The sequence below is a fragment of the Ostrinia nubilalis genome, chromosome Z, assembly GCF_963855985.1.
Source record: "Ostrinia nubilalis chromosome Z, ilOstNubi1.1, whole genome shotgun sequence".
NCBI classification, from domain to species: domain Eukaryota; kingdom Metazoa; phylum Arthropoda; class Insecta; order Lepidoptera; family Crambidae; genus Ostrinia; species Ostrinia nubilalis.
The window spans coordinates 23,688,997-23,714,388 of record NC_087119.1 but is presented as its reverse complement, the minus strand read 5'-3'; the positions used below and the strand labels follow the sequence as shown (position 1 = coordinate 23,714,388).

Sequence of the window (25,392 nt, the reverse complement as noted above, 5' to 3'; positions counted from 1 at the left end):
TATTTGTGAAGCGTACTTGTTACTACTATGTACTAATTTATAAAATTAGATATCAACAGTAATGTGGTGTTTTTTTTTTATATTAAACTCCGACCTCTATAGAGTTTGTATGAATAGAAATGCCCATGATACCATAATCAGACGGTTGCTAGTTTTGTTTTTCAAAAGTAAATCGAATAATATAGCAAATAAATTAGGAGTTGGTTAAAAATGGGCAATATTTTACAGATGGCGATGTTATTTACTATAGGCTAAACTCTTAAGAACAGGCTAATTGTCTTAATGCTTATTCACAAAATGTAGACTAAAGTTTATGTCTATGGGACCAATGTTGGCTGTCAACTAACTACATATTTATAAGGTAACTAGCGACCGCACCGCGACTTCGTACGCGTGGACCCCATTTTACTCCCTTAGTTGAATTTTGCAAAATCCTGTCTTAGTGAGCACCTACGTCCTTAAAGGAACCCCTATGCCAAATTTGAAACGCACTTGTAGCCTTGGTACTATTACTTATTCTGTGCTTGTAGTTTCTGAGATTTAGTGATGAGTGAGTCAGTTAGTGACCTTTTGCTTTTTATAGATAAGAGTAATCTTCCACTAATTGTAATCTTCCAATCATTGTCATTTGAAAATAATTTCTTCAATTACCGGTTGTTTCCATTACTTCTCGCGTAGACGATTTTAATGACGACTCGTAAAGTTTTTTTAGATATTTTACTGTAAATTTTATAAAAGCTTGGAGCTTGGAAATAGGGAATTCGGATAATGACTGGGTAATGAAAAATTATCGAATAATTACAAGACTATATCGAGTTGAAATGTCGCGATCTACATAGGCATGACGTAACGCGCCATTTCAACCCGATGTAGCACTGTTATTATACAGGGTCTTTGGCGGAAAGTTAGACAAACTTCGTGGGTGCATAGGTAAGGCAGGTAAGGTCATTTTAAGAATACTAGTTCACCCATTTTACCCCAAGTGAGCCAATTTTTATTTAAATTGATTTTTTTTTTCAAAATTTAACCTAAAAACTTCTTACATTTTTTTAAAACCACTTTTTTATTTGATATTAATCTATACTACTATACTAATATTATAAATGCGAAAGTAACTCTGTCTGTCATGCTTTCACGCCTAAACAGCTGAACCGATTTTGATGAAATTTGGCATAGAGATAGGTAGTTTTGAGTCACGGGAAAGGACACAAGATAGTTTTTATCCCGGTTTTTGAAACAGGGACGCGCGCTATAAAGTTTTTCTGTGACAGATAAAATTCCACGCAGGCGAAGCCGCGGGCGGAAAGCTCAAATAAGCCTAACTCAATCGACATCATATAATCTTAAGCTTCTTCTCATACTAAAGATTTCCAATAATGTTGGCGTTGACTACTTAGGTACTTATTTGAAGTCGCAGTTTCAACAATAGTAACTGTTAAGGTCATGTTTACTGTGTCCAATGCCTTCACAAGACCAACTACACTCGGCGTCAAATAAATCGCACCTCCCGCGACAAGCACTTTTCAAGCGTATGCATCCCCACTTCCCACCAATATTGGTACCATTCGAAAGCCTAGTTCTAAACTTCATTTTATTAAAGGAAAGGTTTTTACCCCAAAATCGTGTCTTTAGAAGGATCCAGAGTCTCTTCTAAAAGCGACAGGTAGTTACGCCTGAGCCAACTTTTATGGCTATAAAACTGTTAATTTGGGAACTCGCTGATCCATCAGTTAAAGAGGACACGTGAGATCATTATTTGTAAGTTTTTATAACCACAAAAATTGGTCTACTTGGTCCCAGAGGTGAGCCCCAAGTGAGGCCTGTTTTCAAGTCATATAATTTATGGTACCTGTTAATTGTTTATAAAAAAAATTAAATGTGTTTTTCTTTAAGTTTATTTATTGGGCTTTCAAATAACACCAATATTGTTGGGGCACCATGATTGTGTCAGAAGAAAGTCTTTAAAGTTCACGTCGCGAAAGGTGCGATTTATTTGATGTTGAGTGTATTATGTTATCGGGACATCACCTTGTTAAATAAGAAAGAAAAGAGATAGCTAGATAGTTACAGTGGATAGTCAATCATCTTGGAATCTTAGTTTCCAGCACGCACAGAAGTGTCACTCAACTATTAGGTACCGATAGCTGAGACTTTTCCACTGCTTAGCGGTATCTGATTGATGGCACAGGAAAATAGGTAATAACATAGAAAATTACTTTGGTAATAATAATGACATTATACAGGGTGACTTTACAATCAGTATCCAAATTTTTAGGACTCAGAATCAGTAACTAAATCGATTAAAGAAAACATTTTATTTTCATTATTTAATTATTTTTATCCGTTGCGCGCGGTTTTAAGATGGGCTCACGAAGATAATTAGCTTCGTTCATAGAATACGTACTACAAAGCATAATAGACATAATGGTTCGCGAGATTAAATTAATGATGTGCAAATAAATGAATTTGAATTTGAATTTAAAAGTAAGCCTTATACTTTAAAAATTAAGACTAGTTTTTGACCAACTTGACCGTAAATGACGGTCAGTCAAATTCAGTCACTTTAGTAATTTTCAACACTAGGCCGACACATCCGTTTGTTATGTACTGCGGTACATTTGCGACACCCCCGACTTTTGGATCACGAGCGCATCCCGAAAGACTTTCGCAGGAAAGCTCGCGTTTCGTCTGTTTATATGAAGTTACAATACTGTATGATAGTATTACCGTGCTTATGTTCTTCAATGTACCGCGGCATGGAGGTAGTGGCGTAACTATACAACCGGGCCCTTGGCATTTTGCCAGCCCTGCCACCCTATAGTTACGCCACTGGATTGGGCAGTGTCACCCGAATAACTAAACTTCTTAGTTTTAAGATTCGTCTTTAACGGCATCAGAAGAAGGTTCGTGTTAAGCTGGCGCGATAGGTCTCCCTTCCCAGGACTCTGGCTACTGCACTGTCTTGCAGTAATGATGTAGAGAGCCTAGGTATACAGTTGTAGTTGTGAGAGTCTGACTTGACGAACCTCAGAGACTGACGGTAGACTGTGTTTTAAATAAATTCGCCAACTTGTCGCGGCAAGCGCTTCATTAGCCGACCGCATTCAACGGGTATTCGTGGCTCTGTCAGCAATCATTTTTGCAATTGAATAAGTATTTCATTGTTCGATAGGCTTGTGAAATTCAAAATGGATGTTTTATTTTAAAAATGGTTGCGGCTGTGATCAATTTATGTATTTTTTATTTTAAGTACCTTAATCTTTTGACAATTAAATGCCTATTTCAGAAACTTCCTCTTAAATCTATTTACGTTATCCAGTTCTGTACATTTCAGCAAACATTATTCCGTAACATATCGCAGTGAAGCCGCGCGGTAATTGATTCGGAATGGACATGCCTCGGTGCGATAGTTCAACGTCAGTTGCATGTATTGCCATATCACAAACATGGAAATTTCAATCGAACAGTTTCCAGCAGGGCTCCCCCTCTATCTGGCAGAATCTCGTTACGCAGAAACTCATTTGGCATAATCTTCTTTAACCGAATATTTATAAGGCATAAACATTGTTAAAAATAATCATCGTTTGGTAGAATGTTTATATACCCGAATTTTCAATGGCATACTTAAGATAGCAGAATTTTATTTGGCATAATTTCGATTAGCATAATGTTTCTTTAGCACTATGATTATTTGGCATCATTATTTAATGGTATTCCAATGGTGGAATACGTCTAACATTTAGAGTGCCTACCCAACTTTTGGGTTTGCGTGTTTTTTAGTGAATAGAGTCCAGCCTAAGACGTCCTTTTCTCAGTGTAAGATCGGCATGATCTAGTCTTCAAATGTACCAACAAAAGTAGTAGTACCAATCATTTTAAAAAACTTGTTGGACAACAAAGCTATAGGTTAGCTTAGGTTAGACTTGCGACCTTACACAGCGTGAAGGCGAGTGAGCGAGCGAGCGCAGCGAGCGAAGCGAACGTGCCGCGGCAGCGGCCTCCGAGCGCTAAGTCTAGAATCGCATACTTAAATAGTTGATTTCCAATAAAAACTACCCAAAAAACGCAACTTAACCTCAAAATTTCATTTTCAGTTTTTTCAGAAACTAAGTTTCTGATCTCCCCCATTCACAGGGGGAGTTCCCCTACCCCCCTCTCTCCCTCCACCTCATCCCTACAACCCTTAATAATGCGATAGGGGAATAAACATTTTACCTTTAATAGTATGCCAAAAGACCATCACATAGCAGAAAGTTCTTAGTCAGAATAAGAACTTTCTGCTATGTGATGGTTCTGCTTTTTAATTATTCGGGATTAGGGCATGTAATATCGGAAGGTTTTCAATTCCGATATTGGATTCCGATATTAGATCTCAATATCGGAATTCCGATATTAATATCGGAATTGAGTTCATGTGCTATAAAATTAACATTTCGTTATATTCGTAAGAATTCTGGATTGTTTACAATAAAAATAATGATTTTAATCAATATCTTTAATTTGTTACAAAACAGCACTTCATAAAATTGAAGTATTTTAAAACTATTTTTACGTTATAGGTATCCATTCATCCATTGCATTTGGTTTTTTTATGTGACAAGACGCAAACGAGCAGACGGATCACCTGATAATGAATGGTTACTGATAACGAGCCTGTAATTATGGACTAAGTAGCAAATAATTAAAGTGTTTTTGTAAAATCACAGGTATCAAACAAACTTTTTCTCCTACATTATATTACCCTGTTTTATGTTGGCGGAATGAATTTTAGAGTCATTCAAATCACGTGTTACAAAAATTGTAGAGAGTGGTAAAAATCTTGAATATGCTTGTAATTTGTTCCTTTTTGACTCACAAAACCACGAGCCATCATCATCATGTAAGCCATAGGAAGTCCACTGCTGAACACAGGCTCTGATGCTGTTTTCACAATGTCCGGTTGGTGGCGGCCTGCATCCAGCGCCTTCCTGCTACCTTTATGAGGTCGTCGGTCCACCTTGTGGTTATGAGTCCTACGCTGCACTTTCCGGTACGTGGCCTCCACTTCAGAATCTTGCTGCCTCATCGTCAGTCTGTTTTGCGTTCTAAGGCAGAACCGTTGCAAGACATTATCACAATGCTCGAAGAGTATGTATATGGAAAAAACGAAGCTTTTGTCGAATGTCCATGTTGCCCCTTACCCAGTTTCGGTTAGGACGTCAATTCTCGAGATTGTTGACAAGTAAGTATGTCTATCTCGGACAAACGCTTAGCTAGGTAGTTAGATGCAATTTCGAGAAAGAGGTAAATCGTCGAATACGAAGATGAAAGTCTTCCATTAGTGTGTGTTACCAGTGATGATATACGGCTCGAAAACGTGACCTTTGAATTTATGGCACAGCGTGCTATGGAGAGGGATAAGCTTGGTGTTTCTTTACGAGATCTAATCAGCTCCGTAAACTAACTAAAGTCGCTGATATAGCCCGACGGATTAGTAAGCTGAAGTGGCAATGGGCAAGGCACATAGTACGCAGAACTCCATAGTCCAGTAAAATTAATGTTTGAAAAGGAGTTGAGATGTCTTTCTTTGTTGACCAAGTACCTATGGCAAATGCTAAAATTTATTTAGAACAAGTTAAATTAACCATAAATAGTGATGGTGAGAGACATGAGAAAATCATTGGTCTTTGCCAATCATGTACTTTGGGCTTTGTGGCAGGTTGTGGCGAGTTTAAACGCTTTGTTTAAAATCTCAATTAAAACTTTTATCTGATTCCGATATTACGATATTGGATCGCTCAATATCGGAATTGAAATATCGGATCTGGCAGTCCGAGATTCCGAGATTCCGATATTCATGCCCTATTCGGGATACTAAAATTATGCCTAAAGATGATTCTGCCTTACAAAATTATTGGTTTTGATGTATACCAAATGAGTGTATGCCTAACGAATTTCTGCGTAAAGAAGATTATGCCATCCGTTGCTATGCATAGTAAAATTATGATTAAAAAAGTTCTGCGAAAAAAGGTAGAACCTTCCAGCAGCCCCTTCAATTTCGCAATCACAAAGGCGGAAAATTCAAGAAAACTCTCCCAAGTAATTTTCGATGACCAGTCGCACCAATTTAATATTCATTTTCCAATATTTTTCGGCGTAAATGCCAGGGTATTAAAATGAATAGCTGTACACAGGTTTTTGTGGTATTCATAAGCAAGGTGCGCAATTTTACATTCGTTTGAATACACCACATTTATGTTTTTTCATTAAAATTGAAACTGGAAAAATGAGAGAGGAGTTAAAATTTCGCATGTGTGAGAGGCTTATGGAAAATCATTGTAATGAACTAATGAGTGTGGCAAGACAGCCAACAAAGAGTATTTCAATGTAAGTTTTTAAACATCATGTTTCAGGTTTCCAATAGTCGTTTTGTTAGACTTATGCCCGTTTACACCATCAATCCCTAATTTTGAAGTCACCCCTATGGTTACACATAACAGGAATTTTGTTTTCATAGGGGTTCACTTAAAAATTAGGGATTGATGGGACATAAGTGTTTTCTATGTATATTATTTTTTTAAAAATATGTATTTACAAAAAAAAGTATTTAAGTATGTTTATATCCGTTATCTAGTACCCATAGTAGCAAGCTTTGCTTAGTTTGGAGCTTGAGGTACAGTGTAAAATGTCCAAGGATATTTTATTTTATTTATTTATGGAACATAATAATATACGTCAACTTAACGGGACGTGTGTTGAGTTTTGCGGTTTGGGGTGGGTGAGGTTTTGAGCAGGAAAATTAGGTTATCTGGGAGGGGCTTTTATTGTTGGCCTGATCCTCCTTGTAGGAGGAGCTTTAAGATTTATTTATCCAGCTGCAGAACAATAGGGCGCGCGGTTCCCCCATTCCAGTACTTTTGGAGTGAAGCCAACGAATTGTGTGTGAAACGAGTTTCGCACACGTAATGATGAAACGATCGAAGCATCAGCCCCCCTAGACAAAACGCACTTCTTGATCGAATCGAAAATCGAATCCGTCAAAACTCCATACAAAAAAGGGGCTTTTCGACTGGTTTGCGATTATAATTTGCACTTTGTCTAGACCCACTGGTGCTACATGATCGGCCATTTTGTTTCTGTGTGTCAAACGTTTTTCTGTAACTTTACACGCGTGGAATACGTAGTAGTTATCTACTGAGATGCTACGACACCATGCTGAGTGGATACCTTTTCAGTACCATTGTAATTACCTACTCCTTAAATAATTATATGTGTTGTTGTAAGTGTATTGTCGATGATACTGAATAAAATTTTAAATCTAAATCTGTCCGTGGTTTTGTTGTCAGAAAATAAAGCTCATAGCAGAATTATCAACTCGGAAAGGGATCAACTCCGTATCACCTTTCGCGAGCTGTCATCGCCATTCGCACGCTGTCAATCGCGAGAGGCGAGGCGTTTACGTTACGGTGTGGATATGTGTGCTACTACTGCAACTATGGAGTTTCATACAAACAATATTAACCGCCTCGACCTCGAGTTGATACGGTTACGATCCCTTTCCGGGTTGATAAATGTGCTACGTCCTAAAAGGTATAGTTACACTATGCTCATAAAATGTCATGCTTAAAACAAGTGTGCTCCAACATCTCGAAATGAGCATGCGTATTATTAGCAATGGTTAGACATACTACATATTATTATACAGGGTGTTTGGCGGAAGGTTAGACAAACTCCGAGGGTGTATAGGTAAGGTCATTTTAAGAATACAAGTTCGCCCATATGGCCTTAAGTGAACGACTTTTATTTTAATTGATATTTTTGTTATTATTATTTTTATTTTCCCAAAAGGGCGTAGCAGGAGAGTCTTGGAAAAAGTGCCCCCAAAGCCTGAAGTTCGAAACTGTGGCCAAACGATACTTTGTATAAAGATAGATAACACCGGTCAACAAAAAAAATTTTTTTTTGCGCATGGATTTTACTTATTATATTCTGATTATATAACCTAATTTATATAAAAAAGTGCGATAACAAATCGAAAATATTAGCTTTTGAAGAAGTTATAGCGATTTGAATTTTCCATCTTCATAGTAAAATGTCTCTAAAGATGCACGTCACATTCTCATTGGGATACATTTAATAGATAATTATGGGGGCTTATTCGCAAGAACAGGGGGCATGCTTCCGTCAAAATATAGTGGGATTTGAGAGACGACGTTACCAAGGCCAGTATCCTGAAAGCATGATAGGGTTAGGTTTTTATGAGAAAAATCTTCTATGGAACATGACAGGAAAGTAGAACTTTTAATTTTTAATAAATATTTGGACTCTATTTTAAAACTTCTCTTGTGAGAATGAATCTTAAATGGATGTTTAGTATGTTTTAATAATAAGAAAGAATGAAAGAAAGAAAGAAAGAAAAATATTGGGCAACAAATTGAATCATCTCTATGTCCATGTTTCATACATTCATTGATATGCATTTTTCTATTTTTTACACATAAAAGCAAATTCAGAACAATTTTTTGTTGTTATTCTTATTTCTAGGTATTAAAGCAATAAAAATAAGCTATGCATAACCCGTGCGCAAAAATACTGTAGACAGTTGTAATGTGCAAAATTTCACCCTCCCAATACCCCCCAGGGAGCCACGCCACCCAACTATACCTAAAACTGTTTTTTTAATTCTCCAAAACTGTGTAACTGACGAATTTAAATTTTTGCACAGGTATTGTTGTGTCTTATAGTAATAATATAAAAAACAACAGCTCTATAACTACCTTCCATGATGGAAAAAAATAAAAAATAAAAATTGTAACACCCTGTATAATGATTTCCTTTGGTAGTACAATCACGATTTTTTTTAAAATGAGTGCCAACATTCAACCTACGTAATCCCAAAGTTTTGTCTATCTAGCAAAGGTGTAACATAGCTTAATTAATTATAAATCAAACTCTTAGGCCATATTTGAACAAGAATCTTGTTTATTTTTCTTAACTTAAGAGTTTTATTTAGTAGTGTTCTTATTAATTGCGTTCTTTTATGTTATTCGGGTGCAGTCCTGTTGTCCCCCCTGGCTAGAACACAGGCTAGGAACAGATTCAATGGATCAAACGAAAATAAAGTTAGTAGGTACCTAGTTTATTATTATGAACTACACTCAAGACTTGATTCGTGTCTATGAGAAGTTCAAATGTTCATTTCCGACCGAACGCAGGCTTGAGCCTGCGGGCCTAAATAATATACTCGCGACAAACGCGAAATCAAACGCGAAGCTCAAGATCGAATGCGATGGAGGACTGTTGCGGACGCCCTCTGCCCTATCTAGGGGACATAGGACATTAGGTCTAGTAAGTCATGAGGCCTGACCCGGTAATGGCCTCTTACTGTGAAGATGTGATGTCGCAAAAGGAGGCCCAGGAGCATTATTTTACTAATTGATCATTTCATTGAGCCCTTTTTAGGGTTCCGTAGCCAAATGGCAAAAAACGGAACCCTTATAGATTCGTCATGTCTGTCTGTCCGTCTGTCCGTCCGTATGTCACAGCCATTTTTTTCCGAAACTATAAGAGCTATACTGTTGAAACTTGGTAGGTAGATGTATTCTGTGAACCACATTAAGATTTTGAAGCAAAAATAAAAAAAAATATTGGGGGCTCCCCATACTTGGAAATGAAACTCAAAAATTTTTTTTTCATCAAACACATACGTGTGGGGTATCTATGGATAGGTCTTCAAAAATGATATGGACGTTTCTAAAATAGGTACTTTTTTTCTAAACCGAATAGTTTGCGTGACAGACGCTTCCAAAATGGAAAAAAGTTGGTCCCCCCCCCTCTATCTTCTAAAATAAGAAAATGAAAATTCTAAAAAAGACATATGATGTACATTACTATAAAAACTACCAACGAAAATTGTTTTGAACGAGATCCAAACGGGGGGGGACCAACTTTTTTCCACTTTGGAAGCGTCTGTCACGCAAACTATTCGGTTTAGAAAAAAAATGTTTTAGAAACCTTAATATCATTTTTGAAGACCTATCCATAGATACCCCACACGTATGTGTTTGATGAAAAAAAATTTTTTGAGTTTCAGTTCTAAGTATGGGGAGCCCCCAATATTTATTATTATTTTTTTATTTTTGCATCAAAATCTTAATGCGGTTTACAGAATACATCTACTTACCAAGTTTCAACAGTATAGCTCTTATAGTTTCGGAAAAAAATGGCTGTGACATACGGACGGACAGACGGACGGACGGACGGACAGACAGACATGACGAATCTATAAGGGTTCCGTTTTTTGCCATTTGGCTACGGAACCCTAAAAAAATACTGTACTATAAATTATTTAATACTTTACTCAATTTATATGACTAAAAGCTTGTCGCGAGATTAAACGTCATATAGGCCGGGTTCCCACTATGCCGGACCGGCAGATCTCCCGGTCCGGTATAATCGCCGGAAGGCCTAGCGGCGGTACAAATTGTATGAAGCTGTTCACACTATCCCGGATCCGGCTTTTTCGCCGAGCCCGGCATTTTTACCGAGCGTTTTGTCGCTACAAAATGCCGGCAAAATCACCGGACCGGAGTAATGTGAACGAGTTGCGGCTCACCCCGCCGCGCCCGTGCTTCCCGCCCCGCCCCGCCCGTGCTCCCCGCACTTCATTCGGCTCGGATTTCGGATCCGGTGATCCGGTGTAATGTGAACACCCTTGTCCGGTGTCCGGTTTCCGGCAGAAATGCCGGTCCGGCATAGTGGGAACCCGGCCATACGTACGTACATAGATCAGACTTTTAGCAAAATCAAGTTACGTAATTAATGTATTTTTATACAAGAAAATCTCACGACAAGCTTTTAAATCATTTATAAATAAAATTGAGTTAAGTAAATAGGTTGATGGGTTTGAAAGAATTTATATTTTATTTTATTCTTTTTAGAGCATTAAAAGCTTGTTTTTGAAAAATATTTTTTTATTTAATTTTATTTTTGACTTTTTAGTATTTATGATGCAGGATGGAAAAGTTAAAATTTGTCGAAACATTTGTGTTAAAGCGCAGCGTTAGCAATATGACATTTATGTTTATACACCCTCTTATTATTCAGCTCTCAGCTTGTGCTCACCTTTGCAATGGGTTATTATATAATTAAAATGAAAACACATTGAAACGAAATGGAACGAACATTCCCATTTCATAGGGTTGCATACTGATATTATCTAGGCCAATGTGCTCATTAAGACAAATCAAATGAGCCCAAAGTGGGACGGGGTTGTGTCGCCTTATTGCGGAGTTTATATGGCTACCTTTCAGCTCCATCATCATACCCTGGTTACCATATAAAATAGAAGTCCTCATCAATACGAATCAAACGAGCCAAAACTCGAGAGGGTTGTGTCGTTTTATTGCAAAGTTCTTTTATTTGTAATGTAACTGGTTAATGATTGTAACGGGTTGAAAAAGGTCTGTTTTTGCGCCAAACGGCGTAAACGCTCTTAACACTGTTTTCTTCTGACAAATGTACCATTTTCTGCTAAAGGTGATTATAAAGTTCCTCACTGTCCATCAAAGGTTTTAAGGTATTTCTTAAGACTACGAACAAATCTATATTATTCACAATAGCTTCCATTGAATGTTAAAAACCGCATTTAAAGTTGAATGTTATTGGTGACGTTACACAGCCCAAACTAAATTTAAAACAAATAAACAATCCTTATCTGTTTTTTACCCCCACCCCTGACCATTATCTGCTTATTCGCAAAACACGTTATTTACGAGGTATGAGTAACTTCATTGTTGTTTTAAAGTCATGTGCTGATAGGAAAGAAAGGGTTTAACAGATTCTGAGAATAGATAACAATGTCACCTAACGATAAAATCACTTTCTAGTACCGTAATCGACGCTTTTTCTAAAAAAAAGAACTAAAATACAATTACAAGAAGAGTCAATTTTAATTTTTTTCGGAATCGTTTAACAGGCTAAGTTGCGGTTTGGAGCAGCTGGAAATAGCTTAGAATATTAATAAATAATGCAGTTATACCGACCTAGGTTGTTTCAAGTCACGATCTAGCAGGTCTTCGGAGAAAATTAGCACTTTGTCTCGTTTCATACAAAAAAAAACACAATTTTTTTTTAAGCTAAAGTATCAGGTTTAGAGAAAAATGTGATATGACATGTCGTAATGAGTGAGCAAAGGACTATCGATTGGCAATTTTTAAAATTCGATTTTCCGGAAAAAATCCCTATGTCCACTTTAACGCCATTTCGATCCACTGTGCGACGGCGCGGCGGCGGCGCGGTAGCGGCGTCGTGTGCAGGAGCGCTTATGCACATCTATCGTATAGGCAGGCACTACACTGTAGTCCTTTTCACACAACTTAATCCAATTATTATTGTGTTCAGCCAGAGAAAAGTTATTTTGATAAATAATTATCGCTAGTTCAGGTCAATAGTGGCTTAAGACTCTGTCCCCACCAAGGTGGAGCGAAGCGGAGAAGTACCTATTTTGAATATTAATCAGTTTTTCTGGTTTTTCAAAACACTTCACCGCGGTGCCGCCTTGGAGGAAATCGGGCCTAGCGCCTCATTAAACTGGTAAGTTTTAGAATTTCTAATAGATATTGAGTGGATATTAGAATACTCAGGATAATTTAAGCGGTATCTTAGTGAAGGTTGAAGAATCTCCAATTAGCGAGCATTAGACTGTTAACTGGAGGGCCCCTTGATCCGACTCTACCAGGCCAGACAGCGCGGGCGTCGGTTCTTGCTAAATACTAAGTTGCAGTGCAAGCTTGCTTAGTTGAGTGCCCTTGTACGCACTTACTTTCCACCTGTTGCAGGTTGTTCTACCGTCGTATTTAGCTTAAGGCATAATAATTAATTTAATAGTATAAATGAAATTTTGATCTTTAGACTGGGAGGATTCGGATGACTTGGATTTGATTCATAGATGAAAAAAAATGTGTCCTCACTTTGGTCGGCGATTGCCGCTAAACGTCTGGAAAGATTACGTATTTTGAAGGACATGTCAGTCCGACTGAATATGACGTCATAGATTGGTCGTAAAGTAACATTAGCCTTAGATGCCACATACACCCCACAAGTTCAAGGTATTAGGTAAGAGCCATGTCACAAAAATATTACGCGTGATTAAAATATTACGCGTGATTTCATTAAAAATCTGCGTTGTACTTTCGGCCAAATCGAGTTTATTAATTATTCTAAGTTTATCACAACTTTTCTGAACATGTGCCATGGAGCTTAATCTTTAGTATCAAGTGACGCAGGGTATATTACGGTCCCCGCTCGTACTATAAAAAGAATCTGAGTTTTAATGTGCCGTCTAAGGATTTAAATTAACAAGCTCTGTACGAAGCTACACGCATAAGTTTTAGTTTTAAATAAGTATTATCTACGCCAGTTCGGTAATCCTCTCGTGTATAACGGTTTTTATACGTAAAAGAGGAGCCGTATATTCTGTTGGTTAATATTTGACTATTTGTCGAGCGGCAAACCTCTGTCTGACCGACCGCTATCTCGAAAATTCATCCGCAAAATTTCAGATTTGGCAAATACTGGCTGACTGTGCCGATTGCAGTTACTCGTATAAACGTATAGCGCCTATGAGAAAGTAAGAATACTAGTGACATTTTAACATTGGTTATTAGTTAAACAGTATTATTCTTTAAAATCGTATAAATATTATTTCTTTTCATCTAAGTGAACGTTGCACATTGTACTCGTATGTATGATAGATTGTTCATATTTTATTTTAGATTTATAAAAAAATAACTTTTAAAAAACATGTTGTTATAAATTAATTATTAAGCTTCTTAATTGTTTGTTTAAAGTGGATTTATTGCGAAAATAATGATTAAGTACTATTAGAGGCCGGTCGATCTATTCTCATAAATAAAACACTGGATACTCATCTTTCACATTATATTGCCTTATTTTAATTACAATTCATCACTTAGCACAAAAGCGCGCAGAGTCGTCTCCGCGCGTCCCTCTATTCTGACGTTTGATTCTCGTGTGACATTGACGTATTGTCAATGTCACTATGACAGCATCTCATTGGCCACAACGATACCGTTATTTTAACGTTTTAGATTTTTCATAATTAACAGTACCTAGTTGTTTTCGGAGTCGATACTAGTACCCCGTTAATTTTAAGATTCTTATCCTTGGCTTGCCTTTTGAAGCCCTTTAAAATCGTTATCGCTTTAATAGCATTTTATGAGTGGTTAGACATTGATGTCAGCTAACTGTCCCACTAACCATACAACGAAGTGTAAGGACAAACGTGAAGTGATTTAAGAATGACTGTTTTATCAATCGTCCGGTCATCGCCCTAACAGTTCTTTATTCGACTACGGAATGCCTACATAATAGGTATGTTTCGAATACTAATCACAGCCAGGTGCAGGCCAACGGTAGACTTCGAATCACAATTTTGTCGATACCGTCGTCGGCAGCTTTCCGCCGCCCGTTTTGCATCTTTAGGCTCAAAGAACGGAAACCCTCTTTAAGCGAAAATGCCGTGCAGTTTTGTAATATCAACATAATATCAGTTCGTATTTGCGTTGTGGCAAACCGAAGGTTTCCAACGCGATATTCTTGTGATTACACTGGGGAACAGTCATTTTGCGGCATGGTAGTTTAGAGTCAATTCTGTATGCGACTAGTGTGCTGAATACTAGAAAAATATTCGATTTGTCAAATTGACTCTAGATCTTGAGATAAATACTATTAACTATTTATATGAAAAAAAAAAACAAAATAAAAATACCAATCTGTATAAAAAAAATATTTACACTAAGATCCTATTTAAGAACGATATAAAAATTAAAGATATTATTTGCTTTTCATCAAAATAATAGAAAAAAAAAACTACAAAAAGCTTTTTCTGTAAGCTTTTATGTTATGGTTTTGGTCAGGAAAATTCCATAATTATGGCAACAGTAATCAGCCATCATCTGGCGGTCCCATTGACCGTGGATATCATTCTTCCACTATCCTGATGTTCTGGTAGAACCGCTCTGCTTATTCCTCACTGTAATCACCCAGATTATGGGAGAACCTGTCCAAATGGTTATTGTAAAGAAAATAATTTAATACTCAAATAAGCTCCTTATGTGTAAAATTTTTAAAACAATTTAGCAACCAATTCTGAAGTCTGGTGCTCTATGCCTCCCCAAATATTGTTTGACTACTAAAACAAAGCTTAGCCATGCTTCAGGTTCAATTTGTGTTTTGTGGTTTACAAATACAGTGTCTTTTATAAGAGTACGGATTTGCGGTCAATCGAATTTATTTTTTCCGTATTTAAACGGACGTTTCAGGACGTTAAGGACTTTAATTTGGCTGACTTTTGATCATTTTAGTGATTAGAAAGCTCAGTTCATATCTTTGGCCTTCCAAATTGAAGTCCTTTACGTTCAGCTTGGCTCCAGTATGGCAAAGAGTCTACACAAGGCTTGGAGACGATATTGGACCCCCAATATTTATTCTTTTATGGAAGTTTTATACCAAAATATGTTTGGTAGGTTTTTATCACTACCTCCGTGATCTTATTTCTTTGGTTTTGTAAGTTTCCAAGCCAAATATTAACAAAAACTGTTGGGGTTGTAAACGTAAAGTTTTCATAATGAACTCATATTTTTTGAGACCAAAAGCTCTTTAAAAATTAATTTAAAAGACACAAACTGATAATTTCAAGGTCTAGTAGCTGATTACTAAATTGTTGTAACTACAACTACACTAATACATGAGTAGAAAATAAAACTTAGTGGGGTATAATCAAATTAATATAAGTTTAGGGAGGGTCGTTTAATTTATTCATTGATTTCTTGCGTCTCGTTTATCTCAAGAACCAGAGTCAATCCAAAGAAAGTAAATGCACACCATTTATGTCTAATACGTGGGACACTATTTAAGTTGTGAGCCTAACTATGAAAACAAAGTAGTTTATTATTAAAATGGTATTGATTGCGTTTATTGGTATTGTCTTTCATGATTTATGTACTTTTTAATGTGTCTGAAACACTTTTCATAGCATTTTTTCCACTCAGCTTGAGGCACCTCCAAAGCATGATTTTTGACCGCACCGACAGTTGCTTCTGGACACATAAATCGCTGTTCACGCATTTAATTTTAGTATATGGGTACCAAAAGAAGTGTTTAGATTCCAAGCAAGAATTTTGTAGCGTTGGACCTGTTTATTTCATATTTTGAGTGTTCAAATAGTCAGTTGTTTGACGAGACGTGTAAAAGCTCACATTTTCGTCACGAATGGCGATTCGACTATGCTGGTCAGTTTCCCTTATTAAAACTGAAGACTTTTGGAAAAAAAGTGGCTGTTTACTATTAAGAATTAACCATTCTAAATTTCTCTAGTGAAGTTTCTGTCATATAATCGGATATTTCGGAAAAATAGGCGACCGTAAGTTTCATAGTGTTCCGAGCGCATGGGACTTTTGTTGGAATTGGTTCATCTTAAAACACCTCCATAGTCGATAGCTGTTTATTTTCAGGATCATTATGCATAGATCCTTAATTCGTCAACTGTCACAATTTAAAAAACGGCTTTTAAAGCTTTTTAAACGTATTTATCAAACATTTCCAAGGACTAAACGACACAAGCGTCCTATTGAGCGTTTGAAAAATTTTATGACATCCAGCGAGAAAAAAACGTATTAACCATAATATGGTCATACAATATTTTATTACTGCTAGTGGAATTAATGCCTAGGATTATCTCAATCCTACGATATATCACATGACGAGGTTTCTCTTCCATTTTTCTGACAACATCAATGTTTTCCGCCACTATTAGTCATTTTGGACGACTTTCGCAAAGTTCACTGGTGAGCCAATGACATACAATATTAAACTTCTTAAACTAGCGTTTTACAATGGTAAAGGACAGATTTTTATCCCCAAAAGTGAAATTTAGCTGACCGCTTCAGTTTTGTATTGATTAACCACGTCGAAAGTCATAATAAATCTTCGCGCGAAAATTTCCGCAAGTCTATTCCATGTTTTTGTAGTCAAGATAATTTTAAATTCAATGTTAATAATACAAAACGTGCTCAAATGATAAAACGTTTTGAATGAGGTTGTAGTCAAAAATGTCAAACTTTTCATTAAAAGTATCAGATGTCGTCTAACAACACGTTATGTTAGGTTAGGTTAGGTTAGGTTAGGTTAGGCTCACAACTTAAATAGTGCCCTAGTACATGTGTTTACAAAAACCATTAACAAAATAGATGCCGCAGATTTTTTTATTTTTTTGTTCCGCAGTGTTATTGATAGTGCTTTTGGATTACAACCAGGGCCGGATTTAATTTGTTGAGGGCATAATAAAATTATAACAGGAGCCCCTGTGTAGATAAAAGTATAAATATAAACAAAATTTTAACCTGAAAATAAAAAATAATCAGCTTTTTTGCAATAAACCAAAAAGAACAAAAGTAAATTATCCGTTACGCCGTATTCACAGGTTGTGGCTACCTTTCTCTCTAACTTCTTTTCTTTCAGTTTAACGTAATCAAAATATGATACCTGTAAAAACCTGATTACTTTATATATGTTACTGTAAATGTAGGTACCTATAAATCGCACAGTTCGTATATCATTGCATCGGATACTGCATAATCCGTAGAATGAAACAGCGCCCCTGCAGTCTAAGTTAAGAGCCGGGGCCCTCGTCGCTAACGTTCAATGGAAAAGCGGGCTCTGGTCCGCCGCGTTTAGCAATTACGTTGAGTCGCGTATTTGCGACGGCTACTATTGTCGCTGTTCCCGAACATGATGTCCATTACGATGTTGTGATATTGGTGTTAAGGGATGCCTGGATGCCATTTCGTAAATTGGAATTGCCATGAATTGGTTTAGGTCCGGTGCCAGACAGAAATTGGCTTTAATGCCCTATCTGCTACTAAAGCAATCAAATAAAAACTATCAAACGTTTTGATTAAGATGATCAAGTGGTGTCCTCAACATTTTTATTTAACACGTGTTTGTGTCGTCCACCTAAATACAAAATATACAGGGTGTTTGGCGAAAGGTCAGACAAACTTCGTATGTGTTGTAAGGTAATTTTAAGAATACAAATTCGTGTATTGTACCTTTAAAATTTTTACATGACAATGTATTATACCTACCTCTAACATTCGTATGAACGTTACATTACATAGAAATTCCGTAGTCTATGTATACTCACCTCAAGCAAAATATGTAACACAGTTTTTTAAACTTTTTACAGAACTCCCTGTCCTAAACCAACAAACAGTTTACGGATGGACGAACAAGTCAAAAGCCTCGTATTGGCGATATCGGACGCAAACTAATATCGTTTCTTATTTTTGAAGTCTGCAGTAAAATGACGAAAACTGCACCGCTACGCTGTTGCGCCCCGCGGCAATTTTAACATTTCCCAACGCAAACACTATTTTAGGACGTCGCACATATATCAACCCGGAAAGGGATCGTAACCGTATCAACTCGAGGCGGTCAGTATTCTTTGTATGAAACTTTACACTGCAACGCAGTCAACGCACACTTATCCGCACCATAACGTAAACGCCTCGCCTCGCAATTGACATGAGCTTAAAGCTCATAGCAGATTTATCAACTCGGAAAGAGATCAAAACCGTATCGCCTTTCGCACGATGTCAATTGTGCGTTGCATTGCAGTATGGAGTTTCATACAAAGCATCTGTGCACCTACCATGAGTTTACGTTAGGTGTGCTCGCTAGCGAGTACGTCAAAAATCTCTATGAAGATTTTGTTTCTTGAAAGTAGCCGCTAGGGGCGCTGCACAATATGTCATACAATAAATGTCATTTTTTTACGTAGTCGCTAGCGAGCACACCTAACGTAAACTCATGGTAAGCACACTGACCGCCTCGAGTTGATACGTTACGATCCCTTTTCGGGTTTATAACTCTGCTATAAGCTTTAAAGTGATCGTCTTTGCGCTAGCTTTTATAACTGAGCTACAAATAAGATTAGGTTACGAGTTTATGTGTGTTAGCAACTTAGCACACATGAGGCTAAAATATCGCATATTTTAAAACTGCTTAAGGTGTAACCGGCGAGCGTACCGTAACGAAAATAGGTTTACTATAAGGACGGGGAAAAAAAAATTATCCACGCAAAGTTGATTTGAAGTAGGTAGCTAAAGTATTTTTAAGGCCTCAGCCTCGAGTTTAGCGGGCAGCGGGGCGGGAGCGGCGGCGGCGCGGGAGCGGCAGGATCTTATGCGTAAGATCAAATAGACCGGTTCTCGAAAACAGCGGCGCGGGAGCGGGCAACGAGCGGGCAGCGGCGCGGGAGCGGGCAACGAGCGGGCAGCGCACTCCTTCTTTTGCCCACAATAAATCGAGCGTTAGGAATAAATTTGAATCGAAATAAAATTGTCGCCGTTGTTCAAACATTTCGTTTGCGAATAAAAACAAATATGTCGACAACACAACCCCGAACACAACATTTCGCCGCTAAAGCGCCGCGCGAGCTGCCCGCTTGTTTCGAGAACGGGTCTGCGTTGCCCGCCCCGCTCCCGCGCCGCCGCCGCTCCCGCCCCGCTGCCCGCTAAACTCGAGGCTGAGGCCTAACTTACTCGTACTTATCAACATCGTGCATAAGTCTGCTTATATTCTTACTTATTGTTGGAACAAACGGTTTGAACTTGGTGTAATGCAAAATACAAAGAATGGTAGACAAATTGTATCTATTTTATTGGTTCGGACATAGTAAAATGAAAGTAGTAAGACTTAAAGTCGAATACAATATGATTGTCTATGGCAGATTATATCTGACACTAAGTTAAGAAAAAAAAAATGTAGAGAATCAATGTCGCTTACCAATAGCTTACGATTCATATGCGGCGTTTTTGATAATCATCATCACTGCTGGACTACAAGTCTCCTCAACTATAGTGGAGGGTTTTGGCATAATCTCCACGCTTGGCAGGCGGGTTGGAGGTCGCAGTTTAAAAGATTGATGTTTTTCAGAGAGCGCTGCTGCCCGTTCTCTGTTTGATGTGTAGTCCCTAAGTCGCCTCTTACGACACACTCGTGGGAAGAGTAGGGGTTGGTGACAAATGTATTCTACTCTGCCGTCACCACGCTTTTGATGATAATACAATTTTGTTTTAGTCGATGTCAATGGCTCTTCAGTTCCTTATTTTAGGTACCTACTATATCAAAACCTTTATAATTTGCAAATCCTGAGGGGTTCTTTACTTTTTCACCCCAAAAGTATGTTGACCTCTTGTTTAACGTTTTAACTAAGTGCTGAGAGAGTCATCTGGGGGCACGGCAGTGCCCCCGCCAAGTCGAGCGCGAAGCAAACACTGCCGTACCATCTTTACTGGAACCATTTCGCCGCATTTTCAGGCCCCTATTTGAGAACCTCTGGATAAGACCAGAACGCAGAAATTTTCGTCATCTAGTAAGCTATAATCACATACTTAAAATCCAAAATTTCAAGTCTGTAGGTCATTTAGTTCCGAAGTTAAGCGAAAGCAAAGTTTCGCATTTACGACACTCACTCACTCACTCACTGATGATCATCAAAATAGAACTAGTACTTCCCATAAACTCAGAGAGCTGAAATTTGGTACAGAGTTAGGGTTTAATGGCCACATAAAGGGAAAACTATAAAAACTAGGGAAATCGAAGATCTGGAGTAACACCACATTCATAATCAATACTACTCCGGCACCGTGGTGTTCGCCTGTATCGCTTACCGCTAGATGGCGCTAGCACTAGCAAGTGGTGTCCAGATTTTTTTCCTTTCCAGAGCCCCCCGTCAGGCCTGGCTCACTCCGCGCGGTACATCCGATAATTACCTACAGCGAAGCGCCCCGCCGGCGGGTATTATATCAGTCGAGTGTCACGCGCGCGCCCGTCAGGACGCTGGCGTGCGTTGTAGTACCTAATTCTATGATCGAAGTATTATTTAAAAATGGACATAAAGAGAAAGAAATATTATTGTGCGGCGTTCGGGTGTTTAAATTCGAAAAGAAATCTACCGGATTTATCTTTTTTTTCGCTTCCCAAAGATGCTGAAAGGTATGTTGGCCATGTAGGTAATCAATAATTCTTAGGATAGTATAGGAACCTAACCTACCATGACTACTGCTCAGAATGCGTTCGTTCGTTTCAGCCAAATGACGTCCACTGCTGGACAAAGGCCTCTCCCAAGGTTTTCCATAATGAATGCGTACTTACCTACATACGTACCTCATTACAAATAAGTAGATTAATTATTTTTTCACTAGACCGCAACCCTAACAGCGTAAGAAGAGTTCAGAGGCACGCGATAGAAAGAGACAAAACTTGTAGGTGAATAAAATTGTAGGTACGTAGTGCTGTGCGAGCTGAATTCCACTGTATCGCGTCGTAGCAAGACTCGCATTTATTTAAATCGTCTTGCGGAGTAATCCTTCTGTACCTGTACTATTACTTATTCTGTGCCCCCGTCGATTAAGTTGAATGTTGTGTAATTTGCATTTCGTTGATTTCGTTTATTATATTGTAAGGATCGCTAAGGTCATGTTATTAAAACAATTCTGATTCGTTGTCCATTTTAAAGGTCGTTGAGTTTATTTGTGTTTAATATCGTAAAAAAAATCGATAAAACGACGACGTTAAAAAATTTTGCCACTTTCTACAAAAATAAGTGAAATCCCACCAAAAACATTCTGTAAAAAACTAGCCAAGTCTCGATGGAGCTGCTTGTTTATCTCTAAAAAGTAATGAAATCTAGACAAAGTCGTGCCAAGTCTATGGTTCCTTACTGCGATTTCTTTATTATTATAGTTAATGTTGTGTGACTTGGCCGTTGAACAATCTTTATTAAGATAATCATACATAAGTATTATTGAAATACGCAGCTTTATAAAGCCTACAATTGACTGGTTATTGTTGAATCAACGTTTTCCAAGTGGCAATTTTCCATCGTCAATAAGTAGCGGTTCTGGCGACAGATTGGTGCAATGGTGTCATGGAGCACCTGGTTTTGACACCCTTCAACGGCCAAGTCACACAACATTAACTATAATAATAAAGAAATCGCAGTAAGGAACCATAGACTTGGCACGACTTTGTCTAGATTTCATTACTTTTTAGAGATAAACAAGCAGCTCCATCGAGACTTGGCTAGTTTTTTACAGAATGTTTTTGGTGGGATAACTATCTACTGTTTGCATGATGCGAAAGGTCGCATCAAATGAGTAGATACTAAGGCTGGATTGCACCATCTTACTTTAACGTTAAAAATCTGTCACACTCCATACAAAAAACACCAGTTATGGTTATAGTCACGGTTAAAATAAGGAAGTGAAATTCAGCCTAAAATACCCAGAAGTCAGTTTAAAGATGTTTTACTTGTTATCTTTGACTGTAAATGTAGGGTCGGCCGTTTGTAGTGGTTCAGAACGGACTACTATGCCGAGAGGTCCCGGGTTCGATTCCCGGCCGGGCAGAAATGAAATGATGAATTTTAATTTCTGTGACGTGTCTAGGTGTTTTCTATGTATAATAGTATGTGTTTACAAAAAAAAGTATTTAAAAGTGTGTTTACATCCGTTGTCTAGACCCATATGATGACGGGTATGGGTGTGTTCTAGTATGTTGTACTTACCTACAAAAAAAGTATTTAAGTGTGTTTACATCCGTTGTCTAGACCCAAATGATAGTACAAGCTTTGCTTAGTTTGGGACTAGAGGCGCAGTGTAAAATGTCCAAGGATATTTATTATTTATTAGGAAGAACCTACCTTAGCCCGCTTCCACACGAAGTGAAACGGCGGGGTCTGGTGGTAGAACACGGACGACTGCGTGGCGGGGAAGTCCGGGTCCTCCCACAGTTCGCCGCGCTGGAGGCACCCGGTCTTGATGCGCTCGTAGTCTGTCATCCTGTGAAGAGAAAGTTACTGATGAAATAAAAATCTGTATACTTGTCAAGCAAGATACATTCCTTATCCTTTCGTCATAACGCATAAAATTTAATTATTGTATACGTTGGCTTTTAAAGAAAACTTTGGCAGCACAAGAAACAAGCCTTTAAAATAATATGGGTGGGTCGCACCAAAATAGCGGTTAAAGGTAAAGTTTTTGTCAAGCAGTAGAAATAACACTGACTGTAACGGTTACAAAAAAATGGGCTGCACCAGCAGCGTATTCATTAGCTTTGTTCTATGTAGTTAAAAGGGCTGCCAGTGAAATAAGGCGTAATTTACCCCAAATTCGTTGCGGGTACCATTTTCAAATATGGCAATACTGAACACTAGCTGTCACTGCTGTCAGTCTATCTGATCTGACGTTATGGATGACCCACGCTGAACTGTGTCCCACCAAACTCAATGACAGGGGGGCGCTACCATCGTTCAACTATATGGTTTCCAACATGGCAAAAATCGGAACCAGCGATCCGGTATTGACGGTGGCGCCCCGCTGTCAATGTCATGCATAGGACAGTTCAGTATTTTGGAAGTATACGTATCGACGACGTTACATTTTTCATGTTTTTGCATTTTATAAATATAAAATCGTTTTAAACTTTTAAAATTAAACTAAAAAGTTATTTAGCGTATCAAAGTAGGTACCTATATAATGGACCGTACGGAATCGAAAACTGAGATGATAGACTATCGTTTAAAATTAAGTTTACTTTTCATAATAATGTGTAAAACACACTCTCAACAAATTTATGTAATAGGTAGGACCTTTATCTTCGTTAATAATAATTAATGAAATAAATAGAACTAGAATTCATATTGCATAAGCCATATCAATACATTTTAATATTAGGTAATTACTTCAGTCCTCAACCCAATACCTAGGTGGCACACTCATAATTTTACATTATTGGTTTTCAGGTAAGAGAAGTAATCAATTTTAGTAAGAAGGAGATGAACAGACTGCAAGTTCTTGTGGACAAACACATAAATGTTTTAATGTGCAAAAAATCGATGGAAGTATCGCCAAGATATGTAGGCCTAAGATGCGCGCCGCGATATGCGGTTATCACGCCATTTTATCGATTTTGCCCATACATTTTGACGTCGATAAAAGTTATCACGGCGCGCATCTTAGGCCTACTGGAGTTGGAAAAAATTAGACAGACCATTAGCCAACAACAGGAATGACATGAGCAACTTATGAGAAATAATGAAGAAAAACATAAACTTGAGTTACTAAAGCTTCAACTAGAAATTGATTGTCTTCAAGACAAAAAAAATGAGAGAAAGCAATAAATCTTTTGTACAAATTTTTTTGTTTATTATTAAGATATTTACTGTTTGTCTCTTTTGGAAATCACGGGACTTATCCTCCGTTATAGGAGGCTTGCGTGAGGATACAGATTCAACATGTAGAGGCTCTTTGGAGAAGTTGATGGAATGATAATGTTTTTAGCAACTGTATACATACACTAGGGGCCTAATAGTTATTTAACAAAATTATTAGAAACTATAAGAAATATGCCTATGTTATTCAGAAAAAAATAGGATACTAATGGTGATAGAATTTTACAAATTGATCCAGTACTTTTTGAGTTTATTCTTTACAACATACAAAAACACAAACACAAAAATACATATTTTTCTTCTTTATTACATTATTATTATAGATATAGCACAAAAGACGTGATAGCATTAATCCTTATTATATTGTACCAAAATAATCGCGGTATTTCTATTAAGGTCGTCATTTGTCCTCTGTGTATGCAACTCTTCATCATCAATGAACATTAATCTGATGAATCTTCGGTGTTATTGAGTGTTGATAGCATTGGGTTTCTAAACTTCTTTTAGTGTGAAGCACTGCTATTGCTACGATAGCACATCGAGCCCTTTCTGTGTTTATCCGTAGTTTCCATGCCTTTGGAAATCCGAAATCTGTCCAAGAATTCACCATCAGCTCATTTTCCAAATCGGTCAATTTAAGTTCAGTTCAGGAGAGCTGGATTCCCAAAGAATATCACGAATCAAAGCCATTTTATTAAGTTTTAAAGTAAATACAAATATCTTTTCATTGACATTTCAAGTTGACAGTTTATTTGACACTAACTATTACAATAACCGGCCAAAATCGGGCGGTTATTGTGGTGCAACCCACCCTAAGATGTTGAATACCATTTTGGTCACTGAATGCCCTCGAACTAATATGAGCAATATGAGCATGGGCTGCATGGCATGCAAATGCCTGAAAATAACGCGATATGCCCATGTATTGTATAGGGCCTATACAATACATGGGCTTAGGCATATCGCGTTATTTTCAGGTGCCCTCCACCCGCGCTTTGTGACTAAGCTGCGCAGTTAAGCAAAAAGAATAAATATTTGAGTGAATAAGTCGATTTTTGTCCGGTTAGTGTCCGGAACTCCGGATAGGGTGGAAA

The 25,392-nt window shown here is 37.7% G+C and overlaps 1 protein-coding gene across 1 annotated transcript in view; it reads right to left on the bottom strand.

Annotated features, from left to right (window-relative positions):
- Positions 1–25,392, bottom strand: part of LOC135086718 (calpain-C) — a 321,338-nt gene that overhangs the window by 163,137 nt on the left and 132,809 nt on the right. The window contains exon 2 of the mRNA XM_063981497.1: positions 22,769–22,907. Within this exon, the coding sequence (XP_063837567.1) occupies positions 22,769–22,906 (138 nt within the window). The 5' untranslated portion in view covers position 22,907. The remainder of the gene's footprint in view (positions 1–22,768; positions 22,908–25,392) is intronic.